Below are 17,084 nucleotides of genomic sequence, written 5' to 3' on the forward strand. Positions count from 1 at the left end.
GTTGATATCTGATGCCCTTCCTTCCTGCTACTCCCCTTTTAAGAGCCTATAACTCTTCCTACCCAACCATGAAAGCCAAAAATCTGTTTTCTGAGCCAGCATCCTCAGAGTATATCCTGGCTACCCAGGGAGTATCATTGCTACAGAAGTTCCGTGGGTTACAAACTGAACAGAATGAAATTTTGTAAAACTCGGGACTGAGGCAGGATGGAAATTCCTAATGCTTTCATCTCTAAGTGCATCACATCACAGGAACATGATTATAAGTTCTATCTCATTGTGGCATTTGTCAGAGCTGTGATAGAGCTGAACCAAGGCTCGGGGGGGGGGGGGGGCGGTGGCGGGGTGGGGGGGGGAGTGTCCCCTGCAGAAAGGAGCTGGTTTTCCATGAGAACTCTGCCTGAGTGCAGAAGTACTGCTAAGAGACATATTCTGGTATCCCATTGGGTTATATGGTCAGAAATTAAGACTCTCTCTCCTATATTCTCTGAAAAGAGTTTGAAAATCCAAATCATTGAACCCAGACTTGCTAACATTTCCAGGAGCCCACAGTCCGTGGCTAGGTCAAATCTGGAAACTATGTCATTTATTACAATTCTGGTGGTTTTTCTTCTGCATTTTGCTGTGCCCAGCCCATAGAACTGCCTCTGACTACAAAAATACCTTTTAGATCAAGGATAAAAGAGGACACACTGGATAAAAGTTGAGCAGATCTGGACCTCCTCATCTGTCAAATAGAACTAACACTCCTCAGGGTGGCTGAGAAAATTAAATGAGATATTATCAGATACCACATGCAAAGAAAGGGTGATTCACATGACATGTTTATTATGTAGAGGTGCATGCATGATTAATTAAGTCAGTTCACTTCTGTTTTACTTTATGTGGGGTTGCAAGTTTCATGCTGGTCACACACTGGGTTCCAAAGGAATTTTCATACTCCGTACGCAGCTATCTTATGTGATCTGACAGGCCCTCAGGCGTTCTAGGCTTCCAAAAATCAGGCACAGAGAAAATGCTGTAAAAGGTTACCTGTCACTTTCCCTAGAGCCTTTCCCCCTTGGAGACGGCTTATGGCCTCAACTGCAGTTTAGAAAAAAAAAAAAAAAAAAAGCAAAGCCATTTTATCTTCCTTTCCCTGAGTATGTGAATTAAGGAGACAATTCCAAAGATTTAAAATGATGGCTTTATCCCAATCAAAATAAAACCGTGCTGTCAGTCACTTACTTGTGTGGTTTTGCATGTAAGTTAGCAAAGATCTTCAGACTCAGCGGGATTCTGTCATCTTCCACACCAGTATCCTCTCCCCAACGTCTCGTAACTGGTGAACTCTTATGCAGCTAGAAGGCCCAGCTCAACTCTCATCCTCTGGAAAACATCTTCCAAGAGGCCCCCTGTCAAAGTGACCTCCCACCTTGAGTTTCCCATGGCTCTTTCAATGTATGTGAATTATTATATTATTATTCATATTAATTAGTTGTATTAATTATTACTATATTATGTGCTATTTTATATTACTATTTGTATTAATTATTACCATTTTATGTTACTATTTTATTTTATTTGTTCATGTATCTGTTTAACCCACCAAATTAAGAGCAACTCTAGATTAAAAACTACACCTTACCTACTTTTATTTCCCCAAAGACCAGTACACAATGTTGAATAAACGAATAATGAATAAACAGCTACTTCAATTCATATGTATGTACCAAGGTAGATTTTGCTCAGTTCGCTAAAATATTTATAGGGAGGCGGAAATGTTAGTGACCTTCATGGTGTTCTCCAAGTACTGACACCACCCATATCTTCCTTGGGCCTCCCTCACTACCTTGCTGAGCCCCTGGACTTTTGACTCCCTATCTTTTTCCCTAGAGATACAAAAAAAAAAAACAAAACAAAAAACAAAAAACTCATGTATTTCTCTAGTTATTAAGGATACTTGTACTTCTGCCTCCTATAATTTTGATCATTATGCTTAAGTTGTATCATGGAGCCAAATGACAATATGCTAAGAATCAAGTCCCTTTAGTTGGAGTGTTTAATATCCAAACTCCTAGTAATGCTTGCAACTAACATTTGCATTGTAAGACCTGGTAATTATCAAATTACCGGGTTTATACCAAACCCTAAAGAGTGCAGCAGTGAACAAACTATATGATCAAAAACTTCTCTTATGAAAGACCAAGTCTGTTGTCCAGAGGAGTGAACTTCTTCAGTTAATCCAGGAGGATAGGCAGAAGTAGGTGAGGGGTAGAGCCAACCTCAGGCTAGCATTTGTCAACACTCCTTTTGAAATAAAGAGTGTTTAACATACAAGGTGAGTCTCAAGTTTAGAGTCTAAATAGTGGATTGTTTTCTAGTATTGGGAGGTAGTGATGAACCAAGAAAAAAAGAAGACATATATTAGAATCCATTTAACCAAGATACGTGGGGTTAGTTTTATTTTCAGTGAAGTGGGGCCTTTTTTACGTTTTTATAAATACATACACCTTAAAAAGTATGATTGTAGAAGTAGGAGGAGGAGGACTTATAAATAACCATTAGTAAAAACTCTAGATTAAGATTCAGATTAATTCAGTAAACATTGACTATGGTACAACACATTCTACAGTAGGCATCAAGTTTCTTGATTATAAAAGTAGGCCCTTTGGTTAATTCATTCACATAAAATTTGTAATTAATAAAATCAATGAACTGGAATACCAGAAGTACTGGAAGTACTGTAGAATAGCCTCAAAATTGTAACTTTTAATTTTTTTAATGTTTATTTCTATTTGAGAGAGAGAGACAGAGACAGAGTGCAAGCTGGGGAGGGGCAGAGAGAGAGAGGGAGACACAGAATCCAAAGCAGGCTCCAGGCTCTGAGCTGTCAGCATAGAGCCTGACAGGGGGCTCCAACTCATGAACCATGAGATCATGACCTGAGCCAAAGTCGGACGCTTAACCGACTGAGCCACCCACGGACCCCATGTATCTTTTAATGTTTAATTTAATTTCTAATTCTTACATCCACTGAGAAAGAGTCAGAAGGCAAGTTGGTTTAAAGTTATCCTAAAAAGACACTGAATTCTAAAATACCTCGGGGAATCTCAGATTACATCAGCACTCTACCCTCCAATGTGTTTTAGAAAGCTGGATGCAGGGGCACCTGAGTGGCTCAGTCAGTTCAGTGTCCCTTGATTTCAGCTCAGGTCATGATTTCACAGGTTTGTGAGATCGAGTCCTGCATCGGGCTCTGCACTGACAGCACGGAGCCTGCTTGGGAACCTCTCTCTCCCTCTCTCTCTGTCCCTCCTCCACTCATGAATATGAGTGTATGCACACTCCCTCTCAAAATAAATAAATGAAACATTTTTAAAAAGCTGGATGCATATTCCAGATCATTGGATCTCAAATTTAAAACGTCCACTATTTTTTCTATAACAGTATTATCTATTTTCTTTGTTGTCTTCATGAGGTCTTAAGATTAAAAAGCTTTCCAGATGGATCTTGGCTTTTAAATGAGAAAAATGGATATGATTTTTTTTAATTAAAGGTTTTCACTGAAACACTTGCCTGCTTCTAGTCTATAAATTAATGAATTAAAAAAAAAGAGCTCTATTTGCTTTTCCTGCCTTGATCCTAATGATAGCTTGATTTCATTTTTTCAATAACTTCAAAGCAAAGTAACATGTTAAAGCTGAAACGCTTGCACTTAGTCTATTTCTAATCTCCTGTGTCAAGCTGCCACCATAAAGGCATCCAAAAATTCTACAAAAGAACATTTATAATAAATTCAATGAATTCAACACGCATAAGTGTCTAATTACGTTAGTTCTCCCAGGTGCAAGCAAGTGTAGCAACTAATCTATTGTCTTGGTCATTCGGGGCTGCTCTAGCAGAACACCATAGACCGGATGGCTTAAACCAACAAACATTCATTTCTTGCAGTTCTGGAGGCTGGGAAGTCCAAATACCAAGGTGCTGGCAGATCCAGTATCTAGTGAGGGCCCGCTTCCTAATTTGCAGTTGGCCATTTTCTTGTTGTATCCTCACTTATTGAAGAGAGAGATAGAAAAAGCAATCTCTCTTGTGTCTCTTCTTATAAAGGCACTAATCCCACTCATGAAGACTTTACCTCCATGACCTTCAATTGCCTCCCCAAAGCCCCACCTCCTAATACCATCACATTGGGGGTTAGGATTTCAACAAACGAATTTTTCAGGGACACGAATATTCACTCCAACTCATCTATGTATCCAAATGAGGACTTTGAATCTCAGGGTTCATTCAGTCTTGTGACATGAAAAGCATTCTCTCCACTGAGGGAGGTGTTTCTCAGGTCCTCCCTTGGCTTGGGTAAAGTACTCCTCATGATGATTTCACCTCCCTTTGCTCTGACTTCGTTACCCATGAAGCAGTCTCTGGTGACTGGGAGGCTTCCTGACATCATGGCTTGGGGAATGGTGGGAATTTGAGAGCTCTCCAGGCACTGAAGAGGGAGGTCATCCGTTCTCTTAATTAACTGGCATTAATTAGCATTCTGATGTCCATGTGAGTGTCTTGTGAGTCTGGAAGCCCTCAGTCTTCCTGAGACCTGTCAACTTGAAGAACTCCCAAAACCCAGTTGCTGGTGCAGCAAAGCTTCTAGATCCTGTACTGCACTGAATATCTCAAAAAAAAGACCACTCTGGAGAAGCCTCTAGGAGGACCAGCCCACAGGACTTATTGATGTAGCATCTTTATTCCATTGTTGTCCCTCTCTAACCCAGAGAGAGAAAAGCAAGCACTTGTTGAGTATCTGCTGTATGTTTGAGGCTGTATCAGGTGCCAGCAAGGTATTATGAAATATCCCTGCCCACAAAAAGATTATAATTTATTTGGTGAGAAAAGATCCCTGCCCACAAAAGATTATTTGGTGAACAGTGAATAAATAAGCCTCTGTGTGTACATCCATCTATTTCTATCTATAGACCGGTATCATAATCATGTACTGGTTCGTGTGATCTGTTAATTACAAAATAGGACAGTACCTAACAAAGTGTTCTTCATATAATGTACACAGTAAACACTATACCCAAAGTATCCAAAACACATGATGAACTATTTCTCTAGCAATAAGAACAAGTACATGCTCTACTCCAGGCCTAAACCACCACCCCCCGCCCCCGCAAAAAAATCTGGATTTGATTCCAGCTGTAAAAGCCACGTGTAAATTTAATATCCAGATGCAGAAAGTGGACACCAGCAAATAAATTTATGGTTGTGGAAATATTTGGATACTTTGAACAAGAGTGATACACACAGAATTATGTGGCTTATGAACTAACATGCTTCCTTTGAAGATTTGACCTTTTCTCTTAAACTAGAATCCTTAGAGTCCTCATGATAGTTTCTTAATTTCCTTCCAGTTCAGTTGTATCGATGGACAACAAATTCTACATTCTAAAGCATATCACTATGGCCTAGATTCAATTTCCTTTGGGTAGAAATCATATCCTTCCTGTACATACTTCTTTCCTAGAATTATAGGGGTATATGTAACTATTTTCACTGAGACCAGAAGCAGGGTTTTATAGACGTGTACCAGCAACCATTCAGTCAAGCAATTGTTGTTAGAACCGTATTTCCAAGCACTATTTCATTGTTTTTAAAGATGTGTTTCAACTTAACAGAAACCCATAGGGGAGGGGAAGGGAAAAAAAAAAAAGGTTAGAGTGGGAGAGAGCCAAAACATAAGAGACTCTTAAAAACTGAGAACAAACTGAGGGTTGATGGGGGGTGGGAGGGAGGGGAGGGTGGGTGATGGGTATTGAGGAGGGCACCTTTTGGGATGAGCACTGGGTGTTGTATGGAAACCAATTTGACGATAAATTTCATATATTGGGAAAAAAATAAAATAAAGATGTGTTTCAAGCTGGAGGGCAGAGGGGGAGTTGGAGGCATGATCCCCTTAAGATAGAAACTTTTCTCTCCAGGAAAAAAGAATAGTCTAGCTGGTTAAAAAACCCAGACTTTAAAAAAAAAAAAAAAAAAAAAAAAGCTTAGAGAGCAGATCTAAATAATTGTTGCAAAAGAGTTTAAACAGAAATAGGGAGCTTCACAACAAGTTAGCCAGAGGGGCTGACTCATACATGACAACATAATTCTCTCAAATGCACGCAAACAAGAGTAGGCTCAAATAGTCTCCTCTTTCCTCCTGAGATGGCAAAGTACAAAGAAAGAAAGTCACGTGCAGGAAGACTTTATAGAGGTGGGGCTAGACACTGGTTCTTAAAGAATCACTGGAATTCAGGGAAGCAGAGGGAATTTTAAAAGACATTCTAGGCAAAAGAGAAGGAAGAGCTTTGTTGGGTAAAAGCAGAAAACTTCAGGAAATATCAGGCAAATGGTGGCAAATGCTAATCATCTTTTCACGGAACAAAAGTTCCCTTTATGATAAATGTTAGGGTGCATTGCACTGATTGGAGATGTATGTGAAGTTGCCAGTGGGGATACAACCAGGGGTCAGGATATGCTTAAGGGAAAGAGTCAGCAATGGAATGCTGGGACTCAAGGGCTGGCCTTGGGAAGGAGAGAATGCCCTCCTTTTAACTGAGTTGTAGTATCATGCCCTCCTTTTAACTGAGTCGTGGTTTAGACACAGATTCCAGAAAGTAGCTACTTCTAGGTGGAAAGGGACAGAATGCTATTCTCAAAAAGCACTCAGGGGTGCTAAGTTACTTTGAAGATTTTATTTCTAAGGGGGATGGTGAGCACATAGAATTTTCCTTATTCCTTTCAGTTTGTCGAAAAGATTTCAGAATAAAACATAATTTTAAAAACGTACAGAGCGCTTATAGCTGTTACCCATGTATCTTCAATCGTAATCTGCCTATGGGTGTCAGTAGGATCACATTACTAATGATAAATTTTTTTTTAATTTTTTTAAAGTTTTTACTTATTTTGAGAGAGAGAGAGAGAGCGTGAGCAGGGGAGGGGCAGAGAGGGAGAAAGAGAATCCCAAGCCGGCTCTGTGCCATCAGTGCAGAGCCCCATGTGGGGCTCGAACCCATGGATTGTGAGATCATGACCTGAGCCAAAATCAAGAGTCAGATGCTTAATCGACTGAGCCACCCAGGCACCCCACTAATGATATAATTCTTAAAGCTACCTGCTTGTGCAGGATGACCACTCCACCACCAATTAAAAAAAAAAAAAAAAAAGTCCTCTCTGATTGTTTCTGGACATCTGTCTCACCTAAGCTCACGAATGGTATACTCATCCACCCTGTGCAACCTCCCATGACTTCTTGCTGGCAGGCCCCTATCTCAGTGAGGCCCTGGCCCCCACTCTGCATGAAGGCATTTGCAGAGGACCCTCCACTGCCACTGCCCTGGGACCCGCCCTGAGACCCTGGGCCTCTGTGTCAAAGGCACCGTCTGGTGTCCTTATGCTCCAAACTTCAAGGTACCAAAGTGGCCTTGTTTTCCTTTCCGTCCTCCAGAATTCTAGAACCATGCTGTGCTCTGGACAGAAGTAGGGATGCTGGCCCTATCCTCTGCTCTGTTACCCTGTGTCACTCAGGCACCAAAGCTTGGCCTAGACTCAGCAAACACCTTGTGGAAACAGTTTCAGCTTCCCTGCAGTCCACCTTTCCTCGGGGCACAGACCTGGGGCGATAGGGTTGGGTTCAGGCATGTGATAGCAAACAACTCCCCAGACCTCCCTGCAATTCTTCCCCACCCAGACCCGCTTTACCACTCAGTCGTACCCAGATTCATCTCAATTCCAGTGGTGGGCACCATGAAACTGAAGGCCAGGCCACCATTCACATCACTTATCCTTCCATCTTGACTCAACTACAGAAAAAAATAAATCCACTTGGTCAAAGTAGTTATTTGCTCATTATGAAGCCACGTGCACGAATTCATTTATGCGGCACATATTACAGAAGCCCTGCTCTCTGCCAAGCACTGTGATAACTGGAACAAGGGGAGAGTCAAAAAGATGGTTGGGCACCGTACTTCTCCTCAAGGAGCTCACAGCCTAGCAAGGGGAGAAAGAAATCTAGAAACCCACCGTTAGTGCAATCTAGAACCTTGAACTTCATGTTGCCTCAAATAGATAGACTTCCCAGGTACTGAAATTCAGGGAGGTGCTCTTTGAAAGATCTTTTTCTCCCTTCTTGAAATCAGGTTATGTGTTCCTCATTTACTAAGACCTTCAACAAGAAAAATACAATACAGAATGTCCTGAAAGAGTTGAAAAATGGGCCTCTGAAAACAGTATGAAGCTTTCTATGTTAAGGTCAAATAATAACAACAAAACTAGCTTTACAATAAATGCTGGATATAGACTGACAAAGCAACAGATCTGGAGAGGAAGAAAAACAATCCTGTATTTAGCACAGAAATGAATGAATGATCTCTGTAAGAGATGCTATTATCAATGTGAAAACGATGTTCAAGACGTGTTAACAGGAACGTGGCAGGCAGCACTGGGCCTTCATCCAGGCACATTCAGACTTGGTCAAGCCTTTATTATGTCCAATTTTGGTTTCCCGCTTGAAGAGTTGTTATGTTTCAGGCTGATATTAAAAGAATGGAAAATAGGCACTGGCACGTAGCCTAGAAAAGATGAGGCTAAAGCATGATTTAGTACCTGTGGCCCTGATAGAGATAAGTGGGTTTCTATTTTGGCAACAGGAAGTACAGTTCAGTAACAGAATAAATTGAGCATAAGTGTGATTAAATACTGGGGCCTTGATCACAGGATGCCATCTTTGAAGCTTAGTACTTTAGCCCCACTGCCTTCAGAGTGTCGTTCACTTTCTATCTTGTATCACAGTGTTTGTATACATACCTTACCTCCCTCTGAGTCTGACCGCCTCATCTTTGGATCCCCCACAGCATTTCCCTGGGTGACTGGCTTGTAGTAAAAATTGAAATAGTGTTAAGTGAGAAGGGGCGAGGCAGGAACATGTTGGGACAAAACTACATGGCTGCCATTGTGAGAGATAAGAGAATGTAACACACACGATACTGTACAAGCCTACGGACAGATCACACCAAGAATAGTTCAGAGAATTGTGTCAGCAAAGGCCACAAGGATACCAATTAAGGACAGTGAGTTGCACGGGGAGGGCAGGGTGAGGGTAAAGGATGACTTTCCAGAACAGTCCATTCATTCCTCCACCCCCACCCAGCCCACCATGGATCCCTAGAGGAAAACACAGCAGGAACTAGGAAGACATTAGCAAAGATGCAGTGAGGCAGGAGAATCAAGGAAAAGGCATTACTGGAAGGTAGAAAGAAGAATAAAGAGAGAAGAGGAGTCTGTAATTTCTGTGATGGGACATGGATAAAGGGAGGAGTATTGCATGGGAAGTTTTCTTAGGAGGACCCATTAAAATGCAAGATCACAGGACAATGCAAAGCAATATCGTTCAAGTGAACATGTTCGATGCCATGAGGGTAGTGAGATGCCATCAGCCGTGGAGGGAAGAATACAAGGGGCCCATGGAAAGAAGGAAATAGGATCTGCCTGCTGATATGTAGTTAACCCCTTCACTTCCATTCCTATCCAACGTACCCCACCCCATTTTTCTTTTTTGAGGCAGTGAGAGAGAGGGAAAGGGGCAGAGAGAGAGAATCTCAAGCAGCCTGTCAGCTGTCAGCACAGAGCCCAACACAGGCCTTGAACTCATGAACCCATGAGATCATGACCTGAGCCGAAATCAAGAGTTGGATGCTTAATCGACTGCACAACCCAGGAACCCCATTCCTATCAACCCCTTGATAAGCAGCCATCTAGGCAAGATATTTTGCCTCATTCTAAGAGTATGGAGTCTAGGAATTTCTTTATAAGAGAGTATTTTTCAAGAGGCTTTTTAAAAATCCCTTTTAAATTATTGAACTGTTGTCTCTCAAGGGAGTAGATTTCTTTGGGGTTTGAGTTTCTGTAGGAAATAAGTGGCTGTGTGTGTGTGTGTGTGTGTGTGTGTGTGTGTGTGTCTAAAGTGCATTAGGGCAGGACACAGGCACTTCCCACATACCTCACTTTTCCCTAGGGAATTGTTCCAAGGTAGAAGCTGTTCTCAAACAACCATTGCAGACTGTAAAGTCTGGAACAGATCATGTGGTCCAGTCTCCTACCTCCATGAAGTTAAGTTATTTTTTTAAATCATATTTTATTAATAAAGGACCACCCTGTGGTAGGAGCTATTCCTTTCTATTGCACTGACCTCCCTCAAACCTTTGATAAAAAATTAAATAAAGTATCCAGAAAAGGAGGATGCTATGAGTAATTTGAGACTAGCCCAGACTTCCATTTTCCTTAGTAACATAGTCCTGAAATGTCACATGTGTGAGACACCCACTGTCTTGCTGACATATGCATGACTGCCTCCATCCTTCGTGGTGCTGGTGAATGATCATTAATCCAGTTCTCAGAGACCAGTTCTGGAAGCAGGGCTCTCAGTACCCATGTCTGTGCTACACAGTGAGAGCACATTAGCCTTTGGTGTGTTCTTCCTAATTCCTCTCATCTTGCCTCTGCAGCCCCAGCTAGCCAGACCCCCAGAGGGCTGCCTGGAAATTGTTGTCTACTCTAGCCTTGCCCTCAGCTCACGATTCACTTCTCTCCCTGCCTGTCAAATGCATCCAGACTCCCTTTCGTTGGCCCTTGTGCTCTTCCTATTTCCCACCGGTATCTGACCCAGGTCCAAAACTCCCTTCTCTCTTCACTATTGCTGTGTCGGTACACTACTAAGTAGCACAAGTTGGGTCACCTGCTAGTTGTACTATCACAGGCTAAAGACAGACAGCTACTTCCCAAATACATTTCATTAGTAACAAGGTGCCAACAAAGAGTGTGAATGATTTACCTATTATCTTTAGGGCTAGGAAAAGAGCTTGGTGGATATCCTTTACACAGCTCACCACTAGCATACTTTTAGTACATGAATGTCAGCGTGTTAGTGGAAGATTACCAAATTCTTGCTCTCCCCCATGGAAGGTAAGGTGCACGTGCCTGCGTGTGTGTGTGTGTGTGTGTGTGTGTGTGTGTGTGTGTGAGAGAGAGAGAGAGATGAAAGAGATAGAGAGAGATAAGACTGATCTGGAAAAATAACAGAATCTTTTCCAAGCTACTCCATTTTATGAGCTCGTTCCAAATATAGCCAAACTATGCTTGCCACCTTAAGATTGGAGTGTATTGGGAGGAAGGGGAAATCAGGAGCTGAAATGAATTCCCAAGGTCAAATGAGGCCCATAAGCAAATTTATTTATTAATTATCTATCACTGCTGTAACAAATAACGACAAGCTCAGTGACTTCAAATAGCATACGCTGATTATCTACCATGCTAAAGCTTCCAAGTCCCAACACACGTTCAAGGGGCCAAAATCGAGGTGCGGGCGGGGCGTCATCCTTCTGGAGGCTCTAGGGGAGAACCCATTTCCTTGCCTTGCTGGCTTCTAGAGGCCGCCCTCAATCTTGGCCTCTTGGCCCCCTTCCTCCCATCCTCAGCGCCAGCAATGTCACATCTCTCTGGCCATTCCACTGTAGTCACCTCTCTCTCTGACCACAGCCAGAGAGGGCTCTCCAACTTTAAAGACCCATACAATTAGATTGTACACACATCTGGAGAATCCAGGATCATCTCCCTATATCAATGCCTGTAACTTAATTACAGCCACAAAGTTCCTTTTGCATATTGCACATATTCATAAATTATAGAGATTAGGACATGGATATCTTTGGGAGGAGTATCATTCTGCCCGCCACAGCAGAACACTGAGCTTGGTGAAGGGAAAAAAAATCAATGTGCAAAATTTGGTAGAAAGGAGCATAGCAAAATGCCCCGATACATGTTTCTATCTCAGCTCTGGAGCCATAAACTCAAGCCAGGTCAGTGAGAATTCTGTTGAGGCAGACATAGCTCTATTTTTATGAGTGTCTCATGAATGTTATATAGTCAGCATATGTTGAGTGACAATATATATAATCAGAGAGATGTTTAAATGTGTATATGTCATGATACATGGAGATAGTTAACTTTGAAATTCATTAAACTGCATTTACTCTATAAACTCTGACTTTGATGACAGCATAGTATTTAAGCAGGAAAACAACCAAAATTTTCTAGTTGCTTGAAATGACAAGAGCATTTAACCTATCTGAATGAAACTTCTCTAAGTTGAGTACAAAGGTCAATGATGTGGCTCTGCTCCCTGACATTGGCGAACTGTTCAAACGCTCTGTGCTTCTGCGCCCTTGTTTGTGACACAAAGCTGTAGCTCTCAAAAGATGTTTTTCGTTCTGTGAAGGGGGCTCTCAGTGTGTGGAGTTGATGGCTTCTCCTGCTATTTACCAAAAGACTCATCTCAACCTTCTGTTGTGAGAACTGAGTTGTTCTACTCATTTGACCGAAAGTCCTATGCATCCGCGTTCCGCAGCACCAATCTGATCTTTGCCTGTTAGAGATGAAGAAACGTATTCATAACTCAAGCCCAGAGGGAATGTCGTCTCCAGATAGAATCAACAACCACCCCCTCCTCAGGGACTGGAATTTGGTTGCTTCCCAAGCTGTTGCTGACCAGGCTCCCTTGCCTGGTTTGGCTGATGAGATCACCACACCAGAGTGCGATGGGTGCAGACCAGGCAGACTGTTGCAACATGTTCCTAGGCAGGCTGTTGCCCTCATTTTACCGAGGGGCATGAGCGCCAAACACCCCGTATAACCCAGCAGATCACTGATAGAGCCGTCTCTCTTCCCTTTGCCTTGGTTTGCATTTTTTTTTATCATGCATCCATCTTTCCCTGGATAAAAGGGCTAAGAGGAGTTTCTCAGATTTGATTTCTCAGTGGGAACTGTTTGCTTTGGAAAGCACCTACACCAATGCTAATTGAGAACAGAGCTCAGAATGAGGGCCTGAGAACTGCACCCATGTGAACTTTTTGGTGGGCTGATTTCTGTTGATCTCTTCAGAGTGAGATTCGGCACGCAAGTGATCCCATGATCAACTGTTTTCCAAAAGGCTGAGCACATGGATCACTGTCTTTTCCTTTGACTAGTTCTCTACCTTGGAATAATTGTAATTAATCATATAAAGTCTTCATGAAAGCTACTGAGAATCCTGGCCCCTAGTACCCACTAATAACAGTCTGGAAATCTCGAAGCAATCTTCACCCTTTACAGTCTAAACAGGATGGGCCTCTATTAGAGAGATTACAGTAAAAAATAACAATCAGCTCTCTGATGATCCTATGCGGAGGGAAAGGGTGGGGAGGAGTAGATTTGGCTGAGGACAAGCCCAGACTTTCGTCACAGGGACAGACCAAAGTGTTAACACAAAGGGAGAACACCGGAGCATCCTGCACACTGCATTTCAGCCACAGAAAACATGGCACCTCCGGGGGCCCGGCCCACGCCCTGACTGCCAGGAGAGTCTCAGCACCTCCAGCAACCCGCCACCCCTTCCAGCTACAGACATGCTCGGGGGATCCGGATTGCAGGGAAGACGCAGCCTGGCCGCGCTCTCCCAGTGAGTGCTCACTTTGCCTCTTCGCTTTAAATTTTTCTCTTTTCTTTCTTTTTACAAAGGAATTGTTCTTATAAAAGAGAGAAGAGAAAAGAAAAAAATTTAATTGTGGGAGAGGGAGGGGAGAGGAGAAATCAGGAGGCAAAGGGAGGCAGGCAGTGTGTAAATTTCAGACCTGTATGAAACTTTCTGGTCTAAACTTTGTGGTTGTTCGATTGGTTTTCCTCGGTTCCATTTCTATGGTGGTTTGTAGACCATTTGTAAGGGTTTTACCTAGGCACAGGGTTTCTCTACTGCAAATACTGATCCACAAAGTATTGTGTTTCTGAAGATCTGCTGTTAATTTAGACCTGAGCCCTTTGCTCAGAATGATCCATTTGCAGGAATCAGAGATCTTGGCTAAAGCACACATTGCCCAATCCTTAAAGTCAACAGCCCAAAGCCCTTAATATACTGACCATCTGACTGTGACCGAACAAGATTGAGAGCACATGCAATTGATCAGGGAATTGTTCAGATAACAGGCTCCAAGGTTTAGAATCATGAAACTGTGGAATGTTAAAGCTAGAAGGGGCCTCTAGGATTGTTTGCTGCGATGTTCTCATTCTATAGACAAGGAGACGAAACCCAGAGGGGTAACTCAACTTACCCAAAGCCAGACAACAGTCAGTAATGAAGCCAGTGCCTTTGTACTGCAGGCAAGAGCTCTTTTCACGCTGGTGTTTATGAGGTTTGGAAAACTTATTGGGTCTTGGGAAAAGGTACCACACAAGAGTAAGAATACCAAATGGCCTTTCAGTAAATCTTTCCCATTTTTGAGAGTTTTGGCACCGATTCAGCATGACAATTGTTGTTCCAGTTGTTCCAGCGTTTGTGCAACAGTTAATCAAATAAACAGAGGAACTCAATGGGGTCCCGAAAATGAGACCTACCTCCAGTACATTAGCAGATATCTTGGATCACCCCTTTCGATAAGTGCCATCTCTCAAGTGTGAGAGCTCAAAGGGTTTTAGAGGTTATCTCCACAGGCCAGTGGTTATCAAACAAGTTGTTTTAGGTTTTTGTTTTGTTTTTGTTTTTGTTTTAAGCAAATTTAACGCTACAAGGAATTCTGTTAAGTACAAGAGATGTTCTGGTTGAATAGGTAGTTTAGGACCTAGACCCCTCCCCTACTGCACTCCCAAATCACGCCCCATTGCTTACCTCCACTCCACTCCCTATCTCTTCTCCACCCCACGCCACTCTGCCCACTCCACCAAAACTTCCTTGGAATCCTAGATCTCCATGGAACAGTTCAGAAGCCACTGGTCTTTTTTAATGCCGTTATTTCAGAGGAGGACACTGAGGCACATAACAGTAAAGGGTCTGCCCAGTGTTACACAGCTGGTCAACAGGGCCTGGAATGCTGGGAAAAAAGCCCAATCTGTGTGCATGCACACCCACCAGTGTCCTGTGTCTCTCTCTCAACTCTCAGTTCTGAGTTGTCCGAGTTTTCCTGCTCCATCATGCCTGTGGTTCTATCAATTTACTTCTCCATGTCTCTCTCACTCTTCACTCACTCTATCATTTCCTGAACTTCAACAGTTATTGCCTCTCACCTGGACAATTATAACTGCCTCCTATCTGGTCTTGGCCTCAGTCTCTCTCCCCTTTCTCATCCTGTCCCTCCCCCCACCACCTTTGAGAAGGGGACCCACTCTCCTTAATGTGGCATTCAAAATTCTCTATAATCTGCCTTCAGTATTCCTTTCCATTTCGACCTGTCCCTGCTGCAGCTGAATTGGATCACGTGCTGTTCCCCAAATTCACCATGCGCCGGCCACCTCCATGCCTTGGCTCACTCTGTTCCCTACACAGGAACACCCGCATGTACCTCGGTCACCTCATCTGGAATAAAGGCATTAAACAAGATCAATGGCTCCTGAACTATTCCATGGAAACCTGGGATTCCAGAGAAGTTTTGGAGTGGGTAGGCTGGGGTGGGGTGGAGAAGGGATGGTAGTGGGGCGGGAGGAAGGCGACCTACCACGTCTGCTTCGGACTTCCCTCCTGTCCTTCAAGGCCCCAGTCAAATTTTACCTTCCTCCGCAAACCTTCCTCAGTCCCTGTCTCTCTCTGCACTAATAAATTTTGTCCAGCCCTATGTTATTAGCCTCGTACTCAAGTTAGTAGTGGGCATGCCTGTGCTGTCTACAAGAGATGGCAATTCACATGCAGGCCAGAACTATTTTGAATCTTTGAATCTTCAGTTTCCAGCTTGGTGCTGATGCCAAAAAAAAAAAAAAAAAAAAAAAAAGTTCTTTGAATTTCTTGTTATTAGATAAACCAAACTCAGTTCATCCAGGTTCACACTTTTCATTGGAGTCATTTGAACATACGAAATTTCAGCACTTTTTGCTTTGGAAGAAGTATTAGGTTAAATGTCAAAACAGATGCCCAACAAAATGATTTCTAAATTCCTCCACATTTGCATCAGATAATTTATCTGAGTTTCATTGCCTACAAAGCAAGATTGGCAGAATTTTTTTCTATGGGACACATTAAAATTCCTGAATGCCAGACCCTACACACAGCCATGTTATCTCCAGGCCAGGTGTGAATGGCCTTTCAGGTCTTTAGATTTCAAGGTGCTATGTAATTTGTTTCTGGTAAGATTATTGAGAGATTCTGTCACTTGCAATCTGATATTTTCACCACTACTTTTCTCATCTTCCCAAAGCCCTCACTCATGAAGTCTCTTCCTTTAGTCAAAATTTCATGTTTCTTGTAAATATTCATGCTTTTAGTCCATTAAGAGTCATGTTTCTCATAAAGAAGTATGCTTTTATGTATCCTGACGATGCAAAAGTTTTGTTCTTGTGCCACATTCTGTAACAAATGTGGAAGGGTACACAAAGTTTAAAACCGTGGAATCAAAGAAACACAGGGCATTATATAGGAAATGAGCTCTCACACTGTGCTGCCTCTCGCCTCCCTCCCAGCCCATCAGAAATGGCTTCGCAGAGGCCAGTCCAGCTGCAGCAAGAGGAATGGGGTCAGGGGAGGTGCTTCTCTGCCATCTGGAGGCTAATTTGCTTCCTGGCATTCCTAACTGGAATGATGTGGATGCGTTTTTCCCATGGAAACGCAGCTTTGCTTCTCAGTATTAGCTTCAGATATATCTCAGGCTTAAAAAGGTGGTTGTGGGCTGGCCTGGGATCCCAACTGCCATGTATAATGATGTTTGAAGTTCCAAAAACCAATTTGCAAATTAAGGTTTTGGAAACAAGCTTTTCATAAATGTAGACTGCTTGGATTCATTTCCAAGCCTAATTGAATTTTTAAGAGGAGCCTTTAAAAATCTGTAAACCTTACTCATTTCCATGCATTCATTCAACAAATATTCATTCAGGGTTTCCTATGCCAGTTAGTGCTGCCGGACTAAGCACTAAGAACGTAAAAAAGGACCAAACACAGGTTCTGGCTTCAAGATTATCTTGTCTTTTAACCTCCCGCCCACTTCAGGACAGCAGGGATCTTTTTTCCAGCCCCCCTGCCCCTCACAACACCCACATTCCCAGGTCCATTCGGGGCTCCG

The 17,084-nt window shown here is 42.7% G+C and overlaps 1 protein-coding gene across 8 annotated transcripts in view; it reads left to right on the plus strand.

Moving 5' to 3' along the window:
* The window catches only part of CALD1 (caldesmon 1), a 188,303-nt gene that overhangs the window by 98,860 nt on the left and 72,359 nt on the right, over positions 1 to 17,084 (plus strand). The window contains exon 1 of one of the 8 annotated variants that reach the window (XM_019825832.3): positions 13,278 to 13,510. The exons of the other annotated variants lie outside the window; for them this stretch is intronic. Within the exon in view, the coding sequence (XP_019681391.1) occupies positions 13,458 to 13,510 (53 nt within the window). The 5' untranslated portion in view covers positions 13,278 to 13,457. Of the gene's footprint in view, positions 1 to 13,277; positions 13,511 to 17,084 lie in introns of those variants that run through there. 8 annotated transcript variants of the gene reach the window in all.

The sequence above is a fragment of the Felis catus genome, chromosome A2 (genome assembly GCF_018350175.1).
Source record: "Felis catus isolate Fca126 chromosome A2, F.catus_Fca126_mat1.0, whole genome shotgun sequence".
Lineage (NCBI taxonomy): Eukaryota > Metazoa > Chordata > Mammalia > Carnivora > Felidae > Felis > Felis catus.